The sequence below is a fragment of the Thermobia domestica genome, chromosome 8 (genome assembly GCF_964235325.1).
Source record: "Thermobia domestica chromosome 8, izTheDome1.hap1.1, whole genome shotgun sequence".
In the NCBI taxonomy this organism is placed as follows: Eukaryota; Metazoa; Arthropoda; class Insecta; order Zygentoma; family Lepismatidae; genus Thermobia; species Thermobia domestica.
In genome coordinates this window covers 258865537-258890704 of record NC_137461.1, presented here as the reverse complement: position 1 = coordinate 258890704, position 25168 = coordinate 258865537, and the positions used below count along the sequence as shown (strand labels likewise).

General features: G+C 36.1%; 1 protein-coding gene across 2 annotated transcripts in view; it reads right to left on the bottom strand.

Annotated features, from left to right (window-relative positions):
* Positions 1-24220, bottom strand: part of SiaT (beta-galactoside-a-2,6-sialyltransferase) — a 55892-nt gene extending 31672 nt beyond the window's left edge. The window contains exons 1-2 of one of the 2 annotated variants that reach the window (XM_081769665.1): positions 24085-24220; positions 7711-8460 (exon numbers count right to left, since the gene is read on the bottom strand). In XM_081769665.1, coding sequence (XP_081625791.1) covers positions 7711-8401 — 691 coding nt within the window. In that variant the 5' untranslated portion in view covers positions 8402-8460; positions 24085-24220. Of the gene's footprint in view, positions 1-7710; positions 8461-23907; positions 24057-24084 lie in introns of those variants that run through there. The other variant, XM_081769664.1, reaches the window with a different exon arrangement.
* Positions 24221-25168: the final 948 nt, after the last annotated feature.

Here is a 25168-nt window from a genome sequence, read left to right as displayed (position 1 = left end):
GATGTGACCTCGATAACTCTAGCTCTAGCTCTACGCTTTTACGTAACTGTCACTGTTGCTAATGTGTACTGTAACTGTGTTTTACTCATGTCTGGACATGAAACCCTTCTCCTCCAGAAAAATACAGTATAGTATTTTATTTTTATAGCCATCTTTTTAAGAAACTTTCACAACTTCGAGTTTTAGAGGTTGAACGAATAAAACTTCCGAGATATAGGAGTTATATAGTCATTTTTAATGAGGAAAGGGGAACCTCGGTATCTCGAATGTTTCTTGTGGCCACCTTGATAACCAGAATCTTGAATACTCGAAAAACTCGATAACTCGAACTTTCTATTCCCTTCAGCTGTGAGTTATCGGGGTCCCACTGTATATAATTCTAGAATTGACAGAAAAGTGAATTACAGGTAAAAGGAAATTCATTCCAATTTTTACTCACAGGAAAAACACCAAATCAAAACGCGATAAGCACATAAACTCTGCATTGTACTTTTCCCAAGAAGCCTTCTACGTTACAGTTTTGGAAAGTGTAGTTTACATTTTCAATCAGAGAGATTCCTCCAGAAGAAAGGAACTTTCACAAACGTCTGTAATTTAGAAGCCATCGACAAAGGTCTCAGTGGACACTGAAATCGTTTAATTGAAAGTAAGCTCCTTCATGAAACAGAGTACATGTGCTCTTATTTGAGCTACCGACATTAAACGAAATGTTAGTACAAATGAAGCAATAATTTAGAAAGTAATAAGATCAAAACATTTTGTACTATATTCTTAATACGCCAGAAAATTAGAGCAGAATACCTCCGTGAAAATAGTACCACCAGGGTGTCTACTAAACTTCCAAAATGAAATTTCGTGAGCTTTCCTTTACCAAACCATAAAATTTTATAACATTCTCAATTTTATAACATAGCAAATTTGGGTGCGAATTAGGCCGAATTTTCACGCACGCGATAGAAGCGTGCTTTGCTTGCGATTTGGTAGCGTCTAAAGCCGACCATAGACATTTTTGGTGGTGAATTTTGATGTTTTATAGAGCAAAATTTTCCAGTCTGTATTTATATTTGTACGGATGGAAAAAAAAAATCGTGACGCAAAAACTAAATTTCTTGACTTTCATGACCGTTTTCTGATTTCGTGACTTTTTCGTGATTTTCGTGACTTTCGTGACCGATAGACACCCTGTACCACCCACATAGGCACTATCACACATACGCCAAAAATTAGTGCTGATGGTACTGTATAGAAAGAAAATTATTGTTCTTATCAGAAACCCAGTATTACATATCTTTTGTGGGTGCAACTTTCACACGAAGATCAGGGTTGGCAAAAACCATGGTTTTTATTGAAAAACCCAAAAACCTTTTGTTTGTTTGTTTGTTTGTTTAAATAATTTGCTCTATGTATTTATATCACATATGGACAGAAATAAGCTTGTTTCACCTTGGTGTTATTACGCAAAACCGGGTTATGCTGGAAGGGGTCACATAAGCTTAAAGCGGAATCCAAACCACTTCTCGGCTTACATCCGAGAGTAATTGTCCTCTATTTGAACTCGAAACCGGGACTAATTGGCCACAAACATGATACGTCTGCCGATCCACTCACAAAGGGCCGTCTGCTGATAAAAATACGTTGTGCTGATCTTTACATACTTGTTAATATAATTGCCGAGAGTCATTTCAAAAGAATAAAAAGATAAACAGTTGCACAAGTGAAACTATTATACAGAATTACATATGGACAATTTCAAAATACTGCAGAGTACAGAAGAACTAATTTAGTCCAAGTTAGTTCACTACGACTTTTATTAGTCCAAGTTAAAGAAATACAACGACTTAATTTACATATTAGTAAGAAAAGTGAATACAGGGTTCCAACACAAAAAAAAAGTGAAGATCGATTTCCCTGACACTCCCTGATACAAATTCTTGTTTTCCCTGACAAAATTTCTTGAATATAAATGGGAAGATATGGGGTAAATTCTATCATACACTTTTGTAACGGCCTCCTTTATCCCTAGCCGTCGAACACACACCTTTAATTACCATTTACACGTTTGTTATGTTCAATATTTTGTTATTACGCAAAGTTTAACATGTAAGTATATAATATGTATGATTCAGTAACACATACTCTACCATTGCAAATTAGACTTTTTTCTCTTGAAGAAACAATACATAGCAGTCTAGAATACATTGCCAACTCTTCCTGAGCCTAATACTATCAGTCCTAATATTACCAAGTCTGAGACATGTTAGTCCTCACATTTACATTTTTAAACAATTTTGTTTTGCTTTCAGTTCTTGAATTTGTTCTACGAGAGCTCTTGCTCTTGTTTGTAACATAATTCCATTTGTTTCTTTCTTCTACCAATTTCTTAACTTCAGCATTTGGTTTTCTTCTTTCAACTTTGATTTTACTTTTCTCTGCACTTTGGATTCGTTTCTGGTTAAGGTATTCATCATAGCGTCTCTGAGCTGTACCAACTGAGAGAAGCATTCTTCGATTAACAGGAGCAAATTCCACACCTCCATAGTACATAACTGCATAATGCACCCGCCTCTGTGCTACCAGAGAATCTTCGATTTGGTTTTCTACAATAATTGTCTTATTGACTGAGAACTCGCCCTCTACTGAGGCACTGCCGTGGGATGATATTAAACATATTTTCACAACATGCCACAAATCGGAATATTCTTGTTTCTTGGACATTACCTTTGCAAATAAGTCATCTAACCTGATGCTGTTCATCTTCTCTTCGTATTCTCTTAAGTCATGAGACTCCTAAATTTTAGTACAAAAAGATATAAACTGTCACTTTGCTTTCTCAGCTACAGAATCAGATATTCTGTTATGCTCATGCAGAGTTTGTAGGATATGTTTCATCTTAGTCTGAGCAAATTCTCGATTGTTCTTTTGTACTTCAGAGGGCTCCTTTCCACAATCTTCTTGATTGTGCTCAGCAAAAAGTTGCGACAATCAAGTTTGAAAGCTAGTTTATTTTCATCTGGTGTTTTCAGTTCTTTAACCTTTAGGACACGAAGTAACTATATTTAGTTACCTAAAAATAAGGCTTGGGATACGAAGTAACTATTTATAGATACCTTGCAGTTTGCCCACTAAACCTAATTGTTTTTTCACTTTCTGGGTATCAAATATATGCACTTGCATGTGTTTTATTAAGGAGACATACTAGTCAAATGCTGAATGCAGAAATTATTTTGTTATTGTTTTTAAAGTGAACAAACGTGACTGTTTGTATTTGTCATACAAGCTCTTTAAAACGCATTTAAATTTTTAAAGTGCGCAGTTTAGTTCTCAGAGGTTTAACATAACAATAAGTTAATTGTTGTGAAAGAAAATATAAATAATCAGTCAGGAGACGTTTCCCTTCCAATCTTGGTGCCAGGGACGTAATTGGGAATAGTGGGTGTGGGGGGAGAGGTCTTGACCTGGCTGAGAAAGAAAGATTTATTTCTGCGCGTGGTAACAACATAGAGTGATAAAAGAGTTTGTTTGGATTTCTGGGCTCCTACAGCCTTTGTAAGACGTAGAGATCGCTGTTCCTCTTTTCATATGTGTGTTGTTAGTCTGAACTGAGTGTTGTGAGCGCGTTCTTTCCTGCATACGAATTTTAATTTAACATACAGTAGAATCTACCTTTACGGACCCTAAAATTTGAAAATTTGTTACCGTTGGTTTTACTTGTGAGACTTTGGTGTTGCGTGTATTAGTAGAAATGGCATCGAGAGATGTTCTCGGTTCAGAAGACAATCGAGACGAGTTGGAAACAATGGACACAGATTCGGAGTAGGATGAAGAACAAATTGAATTTCCTTCCTCAGACACAGACGAATTTAATTTTGATGACTTTGATGATGATTCTCCCACCCACCCTAATCCTTGATTACAGTAATCGGGCGCAAACCATACTAATTATGAAACTTCCATGTATTCTCCGTAAAATGCTTCAACTTTCGTGAGTCTACTGCTATTAGAGCCTGAGCTATGATCATTTGAAAATAACCCTGCATTTTGTCATTTTTGTCCTAATCAGTGGCGTAGTTACATTATAATTTTGAGGAATTTCCTAATTATGCTGTATGTATCTTACGTTAACAATGCTGTTATATGTTATTGAGAATATATTAAAGAACATTTTGATGTAAATTTTATGCTCATCGTCAACTTCTAGGGCGGCAGAGAGGGCCGGAACCTAAAATATTTATAAGAAAAATTGTAAAAAATTTGTTTCCCCCCACCCCTAATCCTTGGTTACAGTGGTTGGGTGAAAACTATATTAATTATAAAACTTTCATGTATTCTCGGTAAGATGCTTCAACTTTTGTGAGTCTACTGCTATTAGAGCCTGAGCTACGATCATTTGAAAATAGCCCTAATTTTTGTCCTAATCAGTGGCGTAGTTACATTATAATTTTGAGGAATTTCCTAATTATGCTGTATGAATCTTATGTTAACAACGATGTTATATGTTATTGAAAATATATCAAAGAATATTTTGATGAAAATTTTATGCTCACTGTCAACTTCTAGGGCGACAGAGAGGGCCGGAACCTAAAATATTTATTAAAAAAATTGTAAACATTTTGTTTTCCCCCACCCCCTAATCCTTGGTTACAGTGGTTGGGCGAAAACCATATTAATTATAAAACTTTCATGTATTTTCCGTAAAATACTTCAACTTTTGTGAGTCTACTGCTATTAGAACCTGAGCTACGATCATTTGAAAATAACCCTGCATTTTGTCATTTTTGTCCTAATCAGTGGCGTAGTTACAGTATAATTTTGAGGAATTTCCTAATTATGCTGTATGTATCTTATGTTAACACTGCTGTTATATGTTATTGAGAAAATATCAAAGAACATTTTGATGTGCATTTTATACGCATCGTCAATTTCTAGAGCGGCAGAGGGGGGACGGAACTCAAAATTTTTGTTAGAAAAGTTGTAAAAATTATGTTTTCCTCCACCCCGTAATCCTAGATTAGAGTGGTCGGGGGGTAAACCATACTAATTATGAAACTTTCATGTATTTTCTGTAAAATGCTTCAATTTTCGTGAGGTTACGACTATTAGGGCCTGATCCACAGCCATTTGAAAATAACCCTACATTTTGTTCAAAATTGGCGCCGTATCCCAGGCTTTATTTTTTTAAAAGACTCCGTAATTAAAAGGTTAAGTAGTTTTTCTGTCTTAAAACCAATGTCCACTTTTGTTATTTCTAGTAAATTTTCATTTGCAGTCAAATGCAAAGCTAGAAGCTTCACTGGACTGTCATAATGCTTTGTTTGACACAACGACCCATTAGATTCCTTAAGAGAGAGAGAAGTTCTGAGTAAGGAAACAAACAAATAGCTATAAGACTCTGGAATTTCCCTTAAAATGGTTCACACTCTGCTGTGACAGTTTCGAAGAAACATATTTGGTCTAGGAATTAATTCGTGCGGTTGGTACGCACACATTGAAGCTGTAGTGCAAACACAAAATACATAAATACCTTAAGAAAAATATTGTCCATCGCTAGCCACCACTTTCGCCCATCTGTCAGGCAATGTACGGATTCCGTGGCGAAAGAAGTCCTCATCCTTGGAAGCGATCCAGTCAGAGACCCATGTTTCGATATCTTCTGAAGAAGTAAACTGCTGTCCAATCAAATCGTTGTTCATGCAATCGAACAAGTAGTAGTCCGAAGGAGCAACGTCTGGTGAATACGGCGGGTGGGGTAAAACTTCCCATCCGACATTTTCTAAATAGGTTTTGACCGGTTTTGCGACATGTGGGCGAGCGTTATCATGTTGAACAATAAGTTTATCATGTCTGTTCTCCCATTCTGGTCGTGTTCTGGCCAGAGCTTGCTTCAAACGCATTAATTGTCGTCGATAACGTTCTCCATTCATAGTTTCACCCGGTTGCAGCAGCTCATAGTACACCACACCTTTCATATCCCACCATATGCACAGCATAACCTTTGCACAGTGAATATCTCGTTTTGGTTGTGATGGACCTGGTTCACCTGGTTTCACCCAGGCCTTTTTTCGTTTAGGGTTCTCGTAATGGATCCACTTCTCATCACCCGTAATAATTCGATGCAGAAACCCCTTTCTGCTCTGTCGTTGAAGCAGCAATTCGCAAATGGTTTTACGTCTTTCAACGTCTCTGTCTTTCAATTCATGTGGAACCCAATGTGACATCTTTTGAATCATTCCCATGGCTTTCAAGCGTTTGGAGACTGTTGTTTGATCAACGCCTAATGCTGCTGCAAGTTGTTCCTGCGTTTGACACGAATCCTGCTCGAGCAATGCTGTCAATTCTTCGTCTTGAAATTTTTTTGGCTGTCCAGCTCGCTCTTGGTCTGCCAAGCCGAAATCACCACTTCTAAACCGTGCAAACCACTTCTGACACGTTCGCTCAGCTAGAGCATGGTCACCATACACTTCCACCAAAATACGATGACTTTCAGTCGCACTTTTCTGCATGTTAAAGTAATGCAGCAGGACACCCCGCAAAAACACATTATCAGGCACAAATTGCGCCATGTTTACTTAACTACAAACTGGTGTTGTTGACGCTTTAATCCACTGCCCTATACTACGAACGATACGCGATGACAGGGGTTTGCAACACATGTGTGGATACACGGAACTGTGGGACGCTCCGTTCGTTGCGCCATCTCTTGTCCACCCGCACGAATTAATTCCTAGACCAAATAATTTACACTTCATGAATTGTCTTGCACATTTACGTTCCATGACTTTCCATGACATTTTACGCAAAATGCATATTTCCCTAACTTTCCCTGACATGTTTTCATTTTCCTGACATTCCCTGATTTTCCAGAATGTGGGAACCCTGGAATAAAGATACGAATTATTTGAGTCCACTTTGACTCTGACCCATTTATACATAAATAAATACCAAAGATAGTTCTGATTTCAATAAATGCCTCTCGTGGGGTTTGTATGAACCCCCCCTTCCAAAAAAAAAAGCTGTATTTCTATTTATTTTATTAATAGTAAACATTATTAAAACTAAACAATATTTAGAATTTTTCTTTGATTGCAATTGCATAACAATAATAACAAACTATAAAAACATTACAAAAGAAACATTCATAAACTTATAAATAAAACACAAGTTGCTTTCGTAGTATAATCTCTTTTGAGTAATGAATGGGGAATTTAGGTCTGAATATAATACGAATAATATATGAGAGTGAAACGTGATAACTCACAAATGTGTGTTCATCAAGATTTTACGAACATTTTTCCTTTTTTTAAGGGAAACAGCTGGTTTAAACCATCTTGGTTTAAACCAGCCAACCCTAACGAAGATAGCTCCATCCACTTTGCTTTTACTAATGAAGTACTAACTTTGACAAGTGTTCTTGCCAAAAATTAGTGCTGACAATACCGCACAGAAAGAAAATTAGTGCTGTTTATCTCATCCTGAAAATGTGGGTTCACCTGTTTTCTTTGATGATGCTGCCATTAAAGATATTATGTACATCTTTTACTTTTTGCTAAGAGCACTAATTTTCTTTCTATGCAGTATCATCAGTACTAATCTAGCACTATTTTTTGGCGATGCATTATAATTAAGGGTGGCGCTCTCTTCACGAAGGTGAACAGAATTGCCATGAAAGATACAAGATGTATATACACTAATACAAAATTAAAACTAACTTACCGATATTTTTACCAAGTTGAGACTTGTGCAGAGAGCCTGCATTGGTGACTATTGCACAAGTATTGTAATGCTTAGCATTGAAGATGGGAACTTTAGGGAAATACTTTCCCAATCCTAAATGTTTAAATGGTTCATCCTCGGGAGTCAAAGTTCTCAAGCGAATCTTCTTCTTAATTTCACACATTAAATCCTTTCCAATCTCCAAGGACGTACCTCTGGGGCCTGAATATTGAACATTATATACATTTTTGTCGCGTGCAAATATGCTACTCTCTTGCAACATAACTCTTCTCAATTGCACTACTAGCTGGCTCTTGTAGGCTGCAACACTTGTCTGGAGCTTTGTCCGCGGCAAAGATGAAGCTAGTGCATCCAGACAGGATTTGTTGCATGTCTTTCGATTACCATCCTCCACCTGACGTAATTTAGGGAATCGGGGTTGGCTGTGCCTTATAACCGTTACGGTATCATTTGGATGAGATACGTGACTAGTATTGCGTACCACAACAGTCTTGGATCCTGAATCGCCACGATACTGACTGTATGCAATAATGCCCAATTGATGTCTAGATACATATTGCCAATACTGAGACCAAAGCAAATAGATATAACCGCACATGCCTACAAATACCAAATTGATAAAGATCCAAACAGATACTGCAACAGCCCTCATATTGAAAAGATTCCACATTGATCAGCTTACTGAATTCCATTTAGGGTTTGGACACTCAAGCTCCACAGCCTGTATATCTAGAAGAAATAACAGAAATAATTAACAATTAAAGTTCATCTAAAGCAAATCGATTCTACTGACTACTTCGTAAAACTACGCATTTGCATTTCCGAGCCTATCATATTTGACAACTTGAGATTGAATGCTACTCATATTCACATACCTCCAAGAAACTTAGCAAAGGATAGTGGTTAGTATTTCTTTCTCCGCAATCGGGATGTCGGGGTTCGAATCCGATGGCAACCCATCTTAAGTTTTCCTTAGTTCCACCAGCCGAATGCCGGGATGGTACCTTCGATATACAGGGTGACTGGTAAGTCGATGCATTCCTTGCAAGGGGATATTCTACAAGTACTTTGGAACATTTTCACCCATATGAACCAGAGGTCGAAAATCAATAGTTTCTGAGTAATTTGCACATGTGTGATTTCTTTAAATTTTGCCGGTTAACGACAGATGCGCGAGAAATCTTCACCCTGACCCACTTCCACATATTGTAGAGGGATGAAATTTCGCATGTGCAACTCTGCATACCTATGTAGTTCATGTGGTAATGTACAGCTCGTAACTCTGCACCGTTGCTGTGTTATAGGTCCAAACGCGAAGTAAGGTGTAATGCTCCAAAATCCACTACACCTGAGAAAGCAGCGTGGCAACATCGCAGAAGTACTTGTTCCCTAGGAAATGACTGCATGGTTGGGAAGAGGTGGAATGAACAAGGCGTGCGGTCAAGATAAAACGCCAACTATTACGGATTTCATACCTACGGCCGTACATCTCTCTGGCCAACATTCGAACAGTGAACGGGTGCGTTGTTTTCGAGGAGGCGGACACCTTTTGTCAGCAAGCCACGCTCTAGGATTTCGCAACGCACGCAGTACTGAGGCATAGTATATGTTGGTAGTTGTTGTACCCTTTGCCTAGAAAGCAAGTAGTAATACCCCATGCTCATCGCAAATAAAATGATCATCACTTTTGTCGCTCAGAGTTGAACACGGACTTCCTTCGGTGGTGATACGTCGGCACGTTGTTATTGATTTCACTAGGTTTTCCCTGGTTTTCTTCACTTCCACCAGGTGAAGGCAGGGATGGTATCTTTTAGAAAGCCACGGCCAGTTCCTTCCAAAATCCTAGATCCACATAAAAGACCGATATGACCCCGGAGTTTGAAGCCCGAACCCTTCCTTGAGTCATTTCCTTGCATAAATGCATGAATAAATAAAGAAAGAAAGAAAGAAAAAGCAATCCCATATATCTAATAACTCAAAATGAAATTATGACCATTGACGTATCAAGTGCTACAATGAGAACCTAATGTTATAAGCTTTCTACTAAGGTAAAAATGTAAATCTTGGAAAGTTATAACAAAATAACACATTTAGCACTGCAGCACTAACAAAAGGTTGTGAAAAATGGAAATAGAGCGTGGCACGTTGACAAAAGGTGTCCGCCTCCTAGAAAACAACAGACCCGTTCACCGCTCGAATGTTGGCCTGACAGATGCACGGCCCTGGGTATGAAACCCGTTATAGTTCGCGTTTTCTCTTGACCCCACACCTTCTTCATTTCACCTCTTCCCAACCATGCATTTCGTTCGGGCAAGTTCTTCTGCGATGTTGCCACGCTGCTTTCTGACGTGCAGTAATGGATTTTGGACTACTATACCTTACTTCACGTTCGGACCTATAACACAGCAACGGTGCAGAGTTACAAGCTGTACATTACCACATGAACTACATAATTATGCAGGATTACACATGTAAAATTTCATGGCTTTACGATATGTGAAAGTGGGTCAAGGTGAAAGTTTCTAGCCCACCTCTCGTTAGCCAGCAAATTTCAAAGAAATCACATATGTGCAAATTACTCAAAAACTATTCATTTGCGACCCAAGGTTCATATGGGTGAAAATGTTTCAAAGTACTTACAGAATATCCGCTTGCAAGGAATGCATCGAATTATCAGTCACCCTCTATATATAATATTCCTGAAAGATTTCCTTCCTCTCCCTCTTCCATTGTTGTTGTTGTTGTTTTGTAAATTGGTGTCATAGGCTGTGCCTGTTATACATTTAAGTACATTCTTATTAAATATGCTTAATCTATACCACTATTACCGCGCTTTCTGGTAGAATATAAACATGAGCTTGTCCTAAAAGAAAATGAAATTGAATACTCGAACCCCCCGACCCTTCTATGAAAGAATTCTGCTTACGCCACTGCTTGCGACATTATGCATCATCCCAATACTTAGAAATATACATTTAGATGTGAGCAGCATCAGTATACTTGATGACATAACAAACAACGGTACTGTTCCTTCAACAAAAATATGTTTCAGCATTGGAATAGTAATTATTTTTATTTTACTTTACTTTATTTTTTATAGTTTACGTATATTTAGGCACGTAATATATAGGCCTATACACAGCCTATATAATATTGAAATTCGTCATATTTATATTATAGGCTTAAAAAAAGGATTTGAAACTGGAGAGGCACCTCTAAACTTAAGCCTTATATTTTATACGTCATATATGATTTAAATTGTGCCATTCTCTTTTATCAATGGGCAGGTTAAAAATGGCGTATTTCGGGCAGTATTTATTTTCACTTATTTTTGACAGGTTCCAAACTCGTGAGCTGCATATGAACTTATCAATTGTTATGTTTTGCATTGACTTATAAAGAATATAATGAATGAAAAAAAATAAATTTTTGTTTAGGTTTCTGAGAGAAAATTTTAAAGATCAAATAGATCAAAGATAAATAAGAGAGAGAGAAACTTATTTACATGAAAATAAATTGAAACATACAGAGGCCTATGCTTTCTTTACCTACTAGACATATTGCTTGGAACCAAAAATGTGACTTGTAAATCCTTGCATTTAGATTGAGAGTGGATCTGATGAAACCACTTGACTCACATTATTACGGAAAAAGAAACTGGAGTAAGATTTGTTTTGACTAGAACCGATTCATCTGACCTAGGTCCACAAGTACTTCACGAATCATTTCTCAAGAACGAATCAATTCATCAGAGCAGTCTAAGAATCAGTTTCTCGAAACAGACTTTCTGTTATGAGAAACTCTCTCTCTCTCTGATTATTCTGGGGAATAAAACATCTTTGGCAAATGCTTCTTAAACTGCTCTGAGAACCGATCCAGATGAATCAGTTCTTAAACAATCGTAATTCATAACTTCCGCAAAATGTGCATTAGAAAACAACCACAGATAAACCTAACATACTTTAATAAATGAAGTGAAAATCAGCTTCTAAATTAACCAAACTAACCTAACCCAGGATAATTATTTCAAATTATTCATCATCTTCAACTCATTACAGGAGCAAACTATCGTATGACTGTACATGATAGACAGAGATCAACATGATAGCTAGTGAAAAAAACATGAACTACTACCAACCCATCTCACAACAGACATTGCATCAACGGCACAAACAGTTCCAGCACGTGACTGAACCTAGAAGAACTGGTTGCAGTCACTGTTCTAGTCAAAGTAAAGTCATACCGAAACTGGTACTCCCCCTTATATAACTGCGTGAAATGTCCCTACATTTTGCTTTGGAAAGGTGGCGACTCTAAATACTAGTAGTGTATTCTTGTAATCTTTCTTTCTTCGAGATGATATAAAGTGGTGCGGACCGACCAATACTAGGAGGATTGTTCTTGCATGGTTTGTGAACCCATCAACTGCATCGTATTCAAGTTTCGATCGTGGTTCAAAACTCACGTTAATAGTAGGTCTCATCTTCATAGCCTCGATGTTACATCGTAAGGCCGCACAACACAAAAACTCAAGCGGGATGGTTGTTGTATGAATGTAAAGTCGTAAGTATACTAAACGCTATTTCGCGTGCTGGTTTACTTTTGGCACACCACTAGAAATAATTGTTTAAAAATTATAATTCTTTTACTAATTTTCTTCCTATTGTTCCCTAAAACGTTTCCACTGGATGACATGAAAATATCTCACTTGGTATTGGTAAAATTCAAGGGGGCAACCAGAATTGTTGATTTTATTTCTTTTTTTATGATTTGCGTATAAATACGGCTTCAGGATGTGTGGCATAAAAAACTACAGTGCAAAGAACACAAACGAACCTGTGATAGGTAGCCACAAGGATTGGCAAAATCCATGTTTTTTTTTTTTTTAAAAAAAAGCCCGGTTTTTTGCTTAAACCGGATTTTTTGGTTTAAAAATTTTGCTCTATGTATTTACAGTATTAAATATGGACAGAAATAAGTTAGTCTCACCTTGGTGTTATTATACAACAACAGGGTTGTGCTGGAAGGGGTCACGTAAGCTTAAAGAAGTCCGGTCAGTAAATTTCTTAAATCGTGGAACTCCCGTCTTATGACATCGGGAAAATCCCATTATTACTTTAAATGCAAAGTAATAACGTGAAAATCCTATTATTCCTTTGTATGTAAAATTTTAAGGTCAACGTATGATAATCAGTACGCTAAAACCAAGATATTAAATTACAAATGTATCATTATTCAATCATGATGTGAGTATGTAAATATCATTCAATAAAATTGAAACTTAAAGTCCAATCCAAGCTACGTAGGCAGTCGATAAATTTTGCCAATTTCTATCAATATATTTAAACAACCTTGGCTTCTTTATAAAACAACAGGCATTCAGACAAGCAGAAATAACAATTCGTTTCGTTTGTTTCATATGTTTAGATTAACATCCTTCTGTAATACCAACGTTGTCAACACGAGTTTCGCTTAAAATGACATCCGATCCGCTACTTGGTTTACACTTAAAAGAAGGGTTATAGTTCAACAGAGAATTCAATATGGGACGCCTTGATTAAAAGGTGAAATGGAGATAAAACTAATGCATATGGTTTGACATGTGGAAACGTCATCATGAAGTTCACACTATTCGAATTTTTCATTTTTTTATTGATTTATTATTTTTTGTTTAAATCAGTTATTAAAAAAAACAGCTGGTTTAAACCCTGGTGGCCACTAAAAACACGAATGCTATCTAACCGAGACAGGGCAGGGCGAAGCCGTTGGACCAGTGAGAGTGTACGGTCGAGGGGAGCAGGCGCTCAGCGATGGTGGGAATGCGCTTAAGTAAGGGTAGTGAAAAGTAGATTTTGGAAATGATACGAGTTTCAGTGTATTTCATGTAGTAATTGTCATGCTTTCATACTAGTAACGATCCACTTGTAAACATAAAATGCAGTTTCTGTTCACTGTAGAGAAATATACCGCCAGTGGAAAATAGCATCTAATAGAGTCATCTTTCGGCAAGTCTTTACTTTGACTCGGACAGTGACCTTAATCGTTCCTTATGGGTTCAGTTACTTCCTGGAACTGTTTGTGCCTCAGTTACTTGAAAGTGTTTGTGCCTTTGGTGCGACATCCTTGGCTGAAAGATAGACTGATGGTAGTTCATATTTTTTCCATTAGGTGTCTGCGTATAGTCATATGGTAGTTTGCTACTGTGATGTCATATGTTCTGTCTGTTTATAGTTAGTGTGTGCCAGATCTATGGTTGCAAGCGCGTGATTCAATTTTCGTTTCACGGCTAATAGAGTTAGCAAATGAGATTGAAAACCCGTTTAACAAATTTGATACAAAGAATTTGAACTTGTCTTTTTGAAATAAGTTTGTATTAAATTCGGATATTAATTCCTCTCGTTTTGCAGCATTTTGTGGTTTAATTGACTTAGAGAAAACCTGTGATGGTTGAGGTTGAAGGCTGAAGCTATTTCCAACGTATGGTAAAAGTGGGCGTACTGTGCTCGCTTTAATAAATCGACGTCTTTGGGGAAAGGAACATTTTTCAGTAATGTGAACTTGAGTATTGGGCAAGTCTTCTTAATATCTTATTTTTTCGTGTGTGGAATCAGTAATTATGAGTTTATTATTCATGAGTGTTCTGGTATGGGGAAAACCTTAAGTAATAAAACTGTCTGCGATTGGCTAACGTTTTGTCGGGAGGTCTGCTTAGAAACTCTACTTAAAGAATCAGGTGGTTTAATAGGCACATAGTTTTCACCACATGTGCATCCGGGATCTATTGTAATTACTGATTGCTGGAAATGGTACAGCGCTTTGCATAAACAGATATTTTCAATTTTTACGTCACGCTGGATCTCCATATCATTAGCGGTGAGTGCTTTTATTTTTTACTTGATATTATTTTTATTCTTGATTTGTTTTGCATTTGTGCATTTCTTAAAATTATGAGATATATTTTTATAGGGTTTATTTTATCTAGCTAGCTCCCCATGTACTTCCGAATACAAGCTGTCCACATCTTACATTTTTTCATTATTTTTAGCTAGAGATGCAAAAAAGCCGGCTTTTTTGAATCGATGGTTTTTTGCACATAAAAAGCCGGCTTTTTTGGGAAAAAAACGAGAATTTTGGAAATTTTGGCTTTTTTCATTTTCATGATTTTTCTGTTTAAATAGCTTTCTTATAGTATACTTTAAAGTTAAATAAGATTTCATGACCTGAATGCCACATTTCGCTCTGGAATTCACCATCATAATAAATGGAGCACATGGTTTATGAATTAAAGTAAACATAAATTACGTAGTATTTGAGGGCAATTTTAGAAGCTGTTTAACCTTATTTTAACTTCTGAATCATCGACATTTTTTTCTTCTCCAGATCATTTCTTTTTAGTCATCCGTGTTTCATATTTTAGAGCTTAGAACCCTAGCTTCTAGCACATAATTAAACTTATGTTTTTCAATATATCCATCAGAGCGTACTTCCATATTTCCGTTATACTGTAGCTGTGCAATGATTTAACAATAATCTTCCGGACACAACTTTTGAATACCATTTGACAGAAATAATCAGTATTGGATTTAGAAAAATATTTGGGAGGGGTTTTTCTGAATAATGTTTGTTTTTTCCAAAAATTCCTAATTTTTATTTAAGAGGAGCTTAAGTTTATGAGTACAGGCATAATATATATTTCGTTTTCGTTTATATGTTCAGCTATAATCTTTAAGATACAACCTTGAAGACCATTTTATACTGATAATCAGTGACGGATTTAGAAAAGTATTTTGGGAGGGGCTTTTTTTATTAATGCTTAGTTTTTCTAAAAATTCTTTTTTTTTTTTTTTTTTTTTTTTTTTAACTTGAGGACAGCTTGAAGTTTATGAGTAAAGGCAAAACTAATATATAGTTTGTTTTAGAAATTCCGTAATTTCGGGGTAGAGGCTTCAATCCGAAAGACATCCCCACCCCTAACCCTCTTTGCAAATCCATCACTGCTGGTAATTAGTAATAACAAAGATTTAAAAACGATTAGAAAGGAAGTCGGCCAGGACACACAGTACACGCACTATCTCTACATTCACAGATGGGATTAAGAAAACTTTTGTCAAAATGGTCGAATGCGGGGTTGAATCCCGGACTTCACGATAGAAGCGCGAAAGCTAACCACTCACTCATGTTTGTTGTGCTTAACTTAAATGTATTCTCTCTTTCTCTTTCTCTATGGCCACAAAAGCTCTCCATTGACTTCTGTCCTTATCCAATTCAATCCAGTTTCTACTCTGTCAGGCACGTAGCCAAGGGGGGGTTCGGGGGTCCGGACCCCCCCCCCTTTGAGACCAGAAATGAAAAAAATAATGAAGGATAAAATAAAATGAAATGACATAAAGAAGGATCAGCGTTAAAAATTATAAAGTAAACTACAGGAAGCTTTTGCTTACTCTTTCTTATGGGGAGATTTGTATTACTTGCAATATGGTGGCGAGGTAAGCGAGGTATTCTGGAAGAGTCAGGGAATTTGAAATTTCAAGAAAAGTTATGGAATTCTCAGAGTTCCTGCTACTAGTCAAGGAGATTTCAAGCTTTCGAAAGCATAAGTGCCGTTATGTAACAGCGTGGACATTTTTAATCATAATTTTTCGTCATCCCATCATTGCAGTATCAAACATGTTATTTCAAGGACAATTTTCTGTTGCTCCTTTAACTGTCATTTGGAACCGACAGTAGTTGACGGAATAATAAAAAAAAATGCCGAAAGAAAGTTCTGTTAGCATTTGATTCTACAAAGAAAGGAACGCATATATTGTAAAACTAGTTGAATATACACATGCTTCGCACAGGGGCTGTATTTGGAAGTCAACGCCTGTGGGAGTATCACCATTGATCTCAGCGACCACGAAAACTATGGATTTGATACTAATATCGGTCATTTTAGGCTATTTTTTATGTGTCTCGTATCCACACCCTCTGACTCCCGGCCCGCATACTTGCAAGTCATCGCTAATGAAAGTGTCACCATTGATTGCAGCGACCGCGAAAACTATGGATTTGACACTAATATCGGTCATTTTAGATTACTCTTATATGTCTTGGTATCTCCCCCCCCCCCTCCGGTGAACCGCGGTCCGGAGCCGAATAGCGTAAATTTGGAAGTTAATGCGACTGAAGTTTCACCATTGGTTTCAGCGACCGCGAAAATATGAATTCGACACTAATAGCTCAAGTGGTAGAGCGTTGGCTTCGCGTTCGGGAGATCGTGGCTTCGAATCTCCTGACTGAGGTTTTCCAGGGTTTCCCTCAGTCCTACCAGGCAAATGCCGGGATCGCACCTACTAAACAGGCCCTGGCCGATACCTCCCCAAATCCTTTCCATTGTTAATGTTGTTGGATATTCAATGTAAAATGGCCTCTAAGTTGTATCTGGTGATTGTTAAATAAATAAGTAAATAAATATCGGTCATTTTCTACTACTTTTACATGTCCCGGTAAACGCCTCCCTGAGACTCCCCTGGTTCGAATTTAGACAAAAACGTTTAACTCTGGTCTGGAGCCTGGATCAAGGCATTCGTGACTAAAATTTGGTAATTCTCAGTCAATTTGTCTGGTTCCCAAGCCGGTTCCGGTAAACACCCCCCTGAGACCCCACTGTTTCGAAATTTGAAAAAACGCTTAGTCTTGATCTGGGGCCTGGGCTAAGGCACACCTGACCAAAATTTGGTAAATCTCGGTCCATTCGTCTGGTCCCCAGACCGCACACAGACAGACAGACAGACAAACACACAAACAAACTCTTTATTTTATTTATATTAGAAGATAGTTTACAAGACAGTATTCAGTATGTACTTTTTATAATAATTGAGGTCATAAGGAAAGGAAAATTGTTATATTTTAATAAACTGGAGAAGGACGTAAATATTGCAAAATCTTTTTCAACACTTTTTTTATTATTTTGCTCGAAATTTCTTCATAGTTTGTTATTAAAATACTTGCCAACACATCCTCATTTTATTGTCCTAACAAAGCAATATATGTTGATAGTAAAGTAGTTTAGATTGATCGAGCTCCAGGGCCTTCAGAATTTCATGTCACCCCTCCTCCCCCCCGTTACGAAATCCTGGCTAAACGAACCAATATATGTTCCAGTAAAATAGTTCAGAGTGATCGAGCCCCTTTTGTGATGACCACAGTATTTCATGTCACGGACCCCCCCCCCCCCCTTCACAAAATCCTGGCTACGTGCCTGACTCTGTATTCCTATTCCTGCTATATCCATCTTAATATTGTCCTCCCATCTGGGCCTAGGTTTTCCTAATGGACGTTTCCCGATTGGATTTCCAGTTAAAACTTTGAAAGCGTTCCTACTTTCTTCCATCATGGCTACATGACCTGCCCACCTGATCCGCCTAGACTTGATGACTCTAACGATGTTTGGTAAACCATATAAATTACGTAGTTCCTCCTTATGAAGTTTCCGCCATTCCCATTCCTCTTGGGTCCAAATATTCGTCTCAGAATTTTATTCTCAAATAATTTCAGTCTACGTTCTTCCCTCAACGTAAACGACCATGTTTCACAATCATGAACAGAAAATTCGATACTTTCCCGATTCTGAACAAGCTTAAGGAACAGTCAGTGCATTACAGAATTTGGAGCTTTACCGATTTTGCAGATCCGAAGCACCTGATAGGTGGTAACAGATTATTACGTTTGTGATCAATCAGTGAAAAATTTGTTCGAAATATTCACACAATGTATATTAAAGTTAAAACTTAACGGAAAAATCTCAAGAATGTACAGAGCTACCCGAAACGAAGCTCTTGATGTGCATATTTCTCTCATGTTTTTTCTTTATTTTGCTTCAAAAAGAGGGTGTGATATTTTGAAGTAAAAATACTACATACAATTTTGCTAGTTATTTATGTATCATTTTTTTAGTACTTATTGTATATAAGAGACTAAAATATTATTACATATATTGGTTAATCCTTTGAAATTCATAATGTAAAAATGTTAAGAATTAAAAAAAAAAATCTTTTTGAAATTCATGGTTTATTTTCGAGGTTTCATATTATTATCTGCATCAACCACTAATTAAATGAGTTGTTTTGTTGTAGAGAAGCGAAACAAAGTCTGCATTATCAGTTTAAAGCAAAATTTTCAAAAAAGACCAAAATTTCCCAAGCAAAAAAGCGAAGCAGAAAAAACCGATTTTTTTTCCCCAAAAAGCCGGTTTTTTTCCGAGCCCTTGCATCTCTATTTTTAGCTGAGAATCAAATATCGTAGTTGAACATTATGGATAGTTTGGATTAGGTTAGTTTTGAAACTGGTTTTCACTTCATTTAAAGTATAGGTCCCATTAATTTTATCTGTGGCAGTTTTTTATCCACAATTTGGAGAACTTGTGAATTATGGTTATTTAAGAATTGATTTATCTGGGAGCCACTCCAGGTAAATTAACACAATTTGAGAACAAAATTTGCCTTATCATCTCAGATTGTCATGAAATTTTGCACAGGGGTACTATTCATATAGACTAAGAAAAATACCAAATTTCGACTTTATATATCGAACAGTATTGAAGATACGGCTATGTAAAGTTTGGAAAAAATGCCAAAAATAGCATATTCAATGTATTTTGAAATTAGAATTGCAACTCTCCTAATTGAGCTAGTGAGCTGTTTGAGGTATCATTTTACACCATTTTTCATGCCCTTTCCTGCGGTAAACAACAGTATATAAGCTAATACAAATTTTTATTTTCAAAATCAAAATCAAAATTTTACTTCAAATTTTTTCAAAAAGTACATATTTTAAAATTTTGAAATTAATTCCATGAATAGATAGTATTGTTGTAAAGCACCTGGCAAAATATTAATTCGGGATGATAATGGGTTCATCATTAAAAAGAAAATTAAAACTAACACTATAGTTTTCATTAATATCCTGTACCTAGCTGAAAATTACACGAATTCATTTTCTTTTTTTTTAAACTTGTGAGAATAAATCTGAATAGTAACATGAAGAGCAGTAATGGGTTTAAAACATATCATATCGACTTGTAATCTGCTGGCTATACTTATTACCTCATACTTTAAAAACTAACTTAAAGCAAGTTAAAGTGCTGATACTTTTGAATTTTAAAATAATATTAATACAAGTTTCACAATTACAAATGATACTGTAAAATTAACGTGGTTTGTTAAAAGTATACATACAGCATTGGTACAACAGCAAGATTAGCTGGTTTAAACCATTTTTTTTTTTAAGTAGAAAAAACAATTGGTGTAAAAGAACAATGCACAAATGCCACAAATCGTAGTCACAAACGTCAATTTCATAGTGACGTTTTCACATATGTCGAATCATCTGTGTTAGTTGAATCTAATATTCCCCTTGTAATTAAGGAGTCCCAATGAGCACATAAAATTTCTCCCAGGTGGAAACCGACAAGTGGTTCAGATACCACTTCAAGTAATATGTGCAATCCTTCATAACCTCGCTGTTACAGAAGGAGTTAAGCCTTAACAAACCAAACAAATTGAAGCAACTTTACCGGACAGGCATGAGTTCTTTGCCAAACAACAGGGAGCCTTCCTTAACTACATAAAAGAAAATCTTAAAGAATCAGAATTTTCTGACATCTGTGATTTTTCTAAAAATTATAGCACAGCGCTGCAAGATGAAGCACAAGAGCTACCACTGGACAAGCTAACAGGTAACAATCCATCCTTTTGTTTCATATTTCAAACAGGAAAACGAAGCTGAACATGTTAAATATGTAGTTGTTTCCGATTGCCTGGAGCACAATACAGTTGCTGTTTACACCTTTCAAAAAAGATTCATATCATTTCTGACATCCGAATTTCAAAAAATTCCAAACAAGGTTTTTTATTCTTCCGACAGGTCTATCGCTCAATACAAAAATAAGAAAAACTTTTTGAACATCTGCTTTCATGAGGCAGCTTTTAAAGTGAAAGGAGGGTGGTAGTTCTCGCTATAGCACATGGAAAAGGGCCTTGCGATGGAGTAGGCGGTTCAGTAAAGAGACCCTACGGCAATCAAATTCAAACTCCAAGACAACTTTTTGAGTGGGCAATAGAAAACTACCAAAGTAAATTCTGCTTACTCAACTCAAGAGAAATATACTGAAGCTGAAATGTTCCTAAAAAGTCGCTTCGATCAAGCATTGACTACCAAAGGACCACAGCAATATGATGCATTCATTCCCAAAACTACATCAACATTATTGGTGAAACACTTTTCAGATGGTTTGCAGGGTTGGGAAAAGGAAGTGTCACAATCTCCAAATAAACTTCAACTAGAAGACATATCAAGTTATGTCACCGCTGTCTATGAAGGAAGTTGGTGGTTCGGGTATGTTTTACAGAAAAATGAAGAACTTGATGAAACAAAAATAACTTTTCTTCATCCATCTGGTCATCTCCATCATTCTCATATCCCAGAAACGCTGATATTCTGTGGATGTCTATAGTGAACATTCTGACAAAAGTGAATCCTGTAACTCCTGATGGAAGAAGTTATGTTCTCCTTGAAAATGATGTATGCCGAACATATGTGGCTTTTTTCAAATTTTAGGTGATAAACATATCCTATTACTTATTGAAAAGTTTTACAATGAAATCATCTGTACTCTTTCTTCAGATTAGTGTTCATTTTTATTTTCACAGAAGTGTAAAACTTAGTATTCTTGTGTTATTACCCTACGTACAGAGTATTCTTTAAAAATAAGTATTAGTTTTGAATTTTTTAAACAATGAATCCATTATCATCCCAAATTTATATTTTGCCAGGTGCTTTACAACAATATTATCTATTCATGGAATTAACTTCAAAATTTTAAAATATGTACTTTTTGAAAAATTTTGATTTTGATCTTGAAAATTAAAATTTGTATTAGCCTATATACTGTTGTATGCCACAGGAAAGGGCATGAAAAATGCTGTAAAATGACACCTCAACCAACTCGCTAGCTTAGTTAGGAGAGCTGCAATTCCAATTTCAAAATAAATTAAACCTGCTTTTTTGGGAATTTTTCCGAACCTTGCATACTTACCGGTCGATATATAAAGTTGAAATTTGGTATTTTTCTTAGTCTATCTAGAGGGCATCTATGTACCAAATTTCATTAAAATCTGAGATGGTGAGGTTAAGTCACTGTGTTGAATTGATATAGAATGACCCCTGAACCGGTTTCCAGAGTAATTTGGGAAGCAGTTCCCAAAGATTTTTCTATTCTCCGAAGTAGTCTACGAGTGAGTTTTGGAAGAGAGTAACAGGTTGTCTGTTGCGAGGAACTTATTCCTAGACTGCTCTGATGAATTGAATCGTTCTTGGGAAATGATTCCTAAACTGCTCCGGGAACCTGGTCAGATGAATAGGTTGCAGCCACTGTACGAGTCAAAGTAAAGAGTTAACCATCTTTCATACGCACTCAATTATTTTATCATTCGTAAAGCACTTGTAAACCTAAAGTACAGCTGTATTACTTTGTATTTAATACTGCCACCTGCAGAAATTTCTTACTTATAAACCAGGGTTGGCTAAAACCATGGTTTTTATTAAAAAAACAAAAAAAAAAAACGGTTTTTTGGTTTAAACCCGGCTTTTATGGTTTAAATAATTTGTTCTATATATTCATATCATATATGGACAGAAATAAGTTTGTTTCGCCTTGATGTTATTATGCAACAACCGGGTTATGCTGGAAGGGGTCACATAAGCTTAAAGCGGAATAAAAACCGCTTCTCGAGTTACATCCGAGAGAAATTGTCCTCCATTTGAACTCGGAACCAGGACTAATTGGCCACAAATGCGATATGTATGCCGACTCACTCACGAAGGAATCCTGATAAAAAAAAAATACGTTGTACTGATCTTTACATGCTTCTTAATATAACTGTCAAGACTAATTTCAGAAGAACAAAAAGATAAACAGTTGCACAAGTGAAACCATTATACAGAATTACATATGAACAATTTCAAAGTACTACGGAGTACAGAAGAACTAATTTAGTTCAAATTAGTTAACAACGACTTTTATTGGTCCAAATTAAAGAAATAGGCCCTACAACGACTTAATCTGCATATCAATAAGAAAAGTGAATAAAGATACGAATTATTTGAGTCCACTTTGGCTCAGACTCATTTATACACAAATGGATACCAAAAATACATATTTCACTAAATGCCTCTCGTGGGGTCTGTATGATCCCCACACACACACACTCACAAAGTACGGCATTTTCGATGTATTTTATCAATAGTAAACATTGAAACAAAACAATATTTAGAATTTTTCTTCGATTGCAATTACATAACAATTCACAAAATAAACATTTATAAACTTATTTTTAAAAAAAGTTGCTTTTGTAGTATAATCTTTTTGAGTAATGAATGGAAAATTTAGGTCTGAATATAATACGAATAATATACGGGAGTGAAACGTGATAACCCACAAATGTGTGTTCATCAAGATTTTACAAACACTTACACTTTTACGAACTTTTTTTTTTTTTTTGTTTGTTTGTTTTTTGGTTTAAACCAGTTGATTTTTTTGAAAAAACCAGCTGGTTTAAGCCAGCCAACCCTGTTATAAACATATCTTTTCATGCAAAGTATTGCATTTTACCTCTAAATTTTTCAAAATGGGGAGCGCAGAAACTAGACCAGCACCCTACTTTAACGAAAAAGTAGTTTTGTAGTTATTATCACTGTAAATACTTATTGTGAAATAATGTTAGGCGTAAGACGATAATGGAATAGGCATTATTTTAGAAATACATAATGACTCTTATTTAAACATACTGTATCATAATTATTCTTATTTAGGTAATTGTTAAGAACAGCTACTTCTCATCTCCGGTGCACGAGGATACTTCTTACTGTTGCACTAGCTACAAAATTGATCCCTAAATGGGAAGTACGGCTCCTTAACTATAACCCTTATTTAAATATATTGTATTATTTTCCTTGTTCTAACAGCTCAATATCCTCGACGAAAATTCGTTTCAATATAATTGGTCAGTACTTTTTACAAGTGATAATTCTTAACCACCCTGTATGAATACTTGTACTCGTAAAATTTACCATATTTTCTAATAATTCGATACACATTTCCTTGTAAAGCTCTTAATATTCTACTAAAAAGACACTTACAGGAATAAACCAAGAGATCCACATACTAATTACTTAAATTTCTGCTTGACATTTATATCTCATACCGCCAAACATTGAAAACAAACAGCCCCTCCTCCTTCATAGCAGAAGCAAATGTAACCAACAAAATACTAAAGTAACTTTACTGCATCTTCAATGCTCATTCATTATACTTACCTTCCTAAAGGATAACTAAGTGGTCCCATATATATAAATTATATAAGAGCTATAAACAAACTACACTATTTATTTACATCTTGTTTTTACTCACTGCAGATAGAAGCTCATTTCACAGCTATCAAATAGACTATACCGAAATAACCGGACTATGAGAAATTCCTATTAATTCCATCATCAGTGTGAAATCTGCAAAATCTTGGGCCTCATTTTGTCCCGGTATTGCGTCAACGTAACGCAAAATATTTGAGTTAGTTTGTGATAATCGCAGGCCAGGATTAAAGGAGAATCTTAGGGGGGGCTATAGCCCCTAGGCTCCAGATGGACAGGGGCTTACCTTCTGTTCAAAATCTCAACTGGCTATCTAAAAAGAGTCATGAAGATACAATCATCACCATAAAATAAAATGACAAAAAATATGAAAAATATTCCCTTAACTTCTTACTGTATTTTCACAGAAATGTAATAGGTGAAGTCAGCAAGGGCCACATATTTTTTCTAGACCCGGGCCTCCAGATGGGTTAATCCAGCCCTAGATAATTGGCATATTTGTTATAATTGTTATCGTACTTTTTGTGTTTTTATTGGCATCCGTAAATTTTGTGAAAACCAATACGGAATGAAGCCCTCTATATTCTTTAGTACATTCCTTTTTCTTTTCTTAAGTAGAGGGTTTTCGGGAAATATGGATGAATATTATAAGTGCTATAAAACTAATATAAAATATACTGAAAAAAATTATAAACACATTGAGTAACTTCTTCCAATTATGTATACATACACACATAGGCGCCGACTTGAAGAAAATATTGGGGGGGCCAAAACAATGAATAAATATATCATCATATTCAGCTGTTTTCTATCAACTGCTTGATGATCCTTTCCCCGCCCCAGTTCTTGGTAAGCTGCATTCACTCCGCTGCATCCAAATTCACGACCTAATGTAAATTTGCCTAAAGGCTTTAAAACAAATTCAAGTTCAAAATTTGGGAACTTCACTGCAAGTTGCGCTCACATTGATCTTCACCTGTCATATCAGTTCTGCTTAATGTTATAAAATTTCCGGAAAGTTTGAACCGGCTGG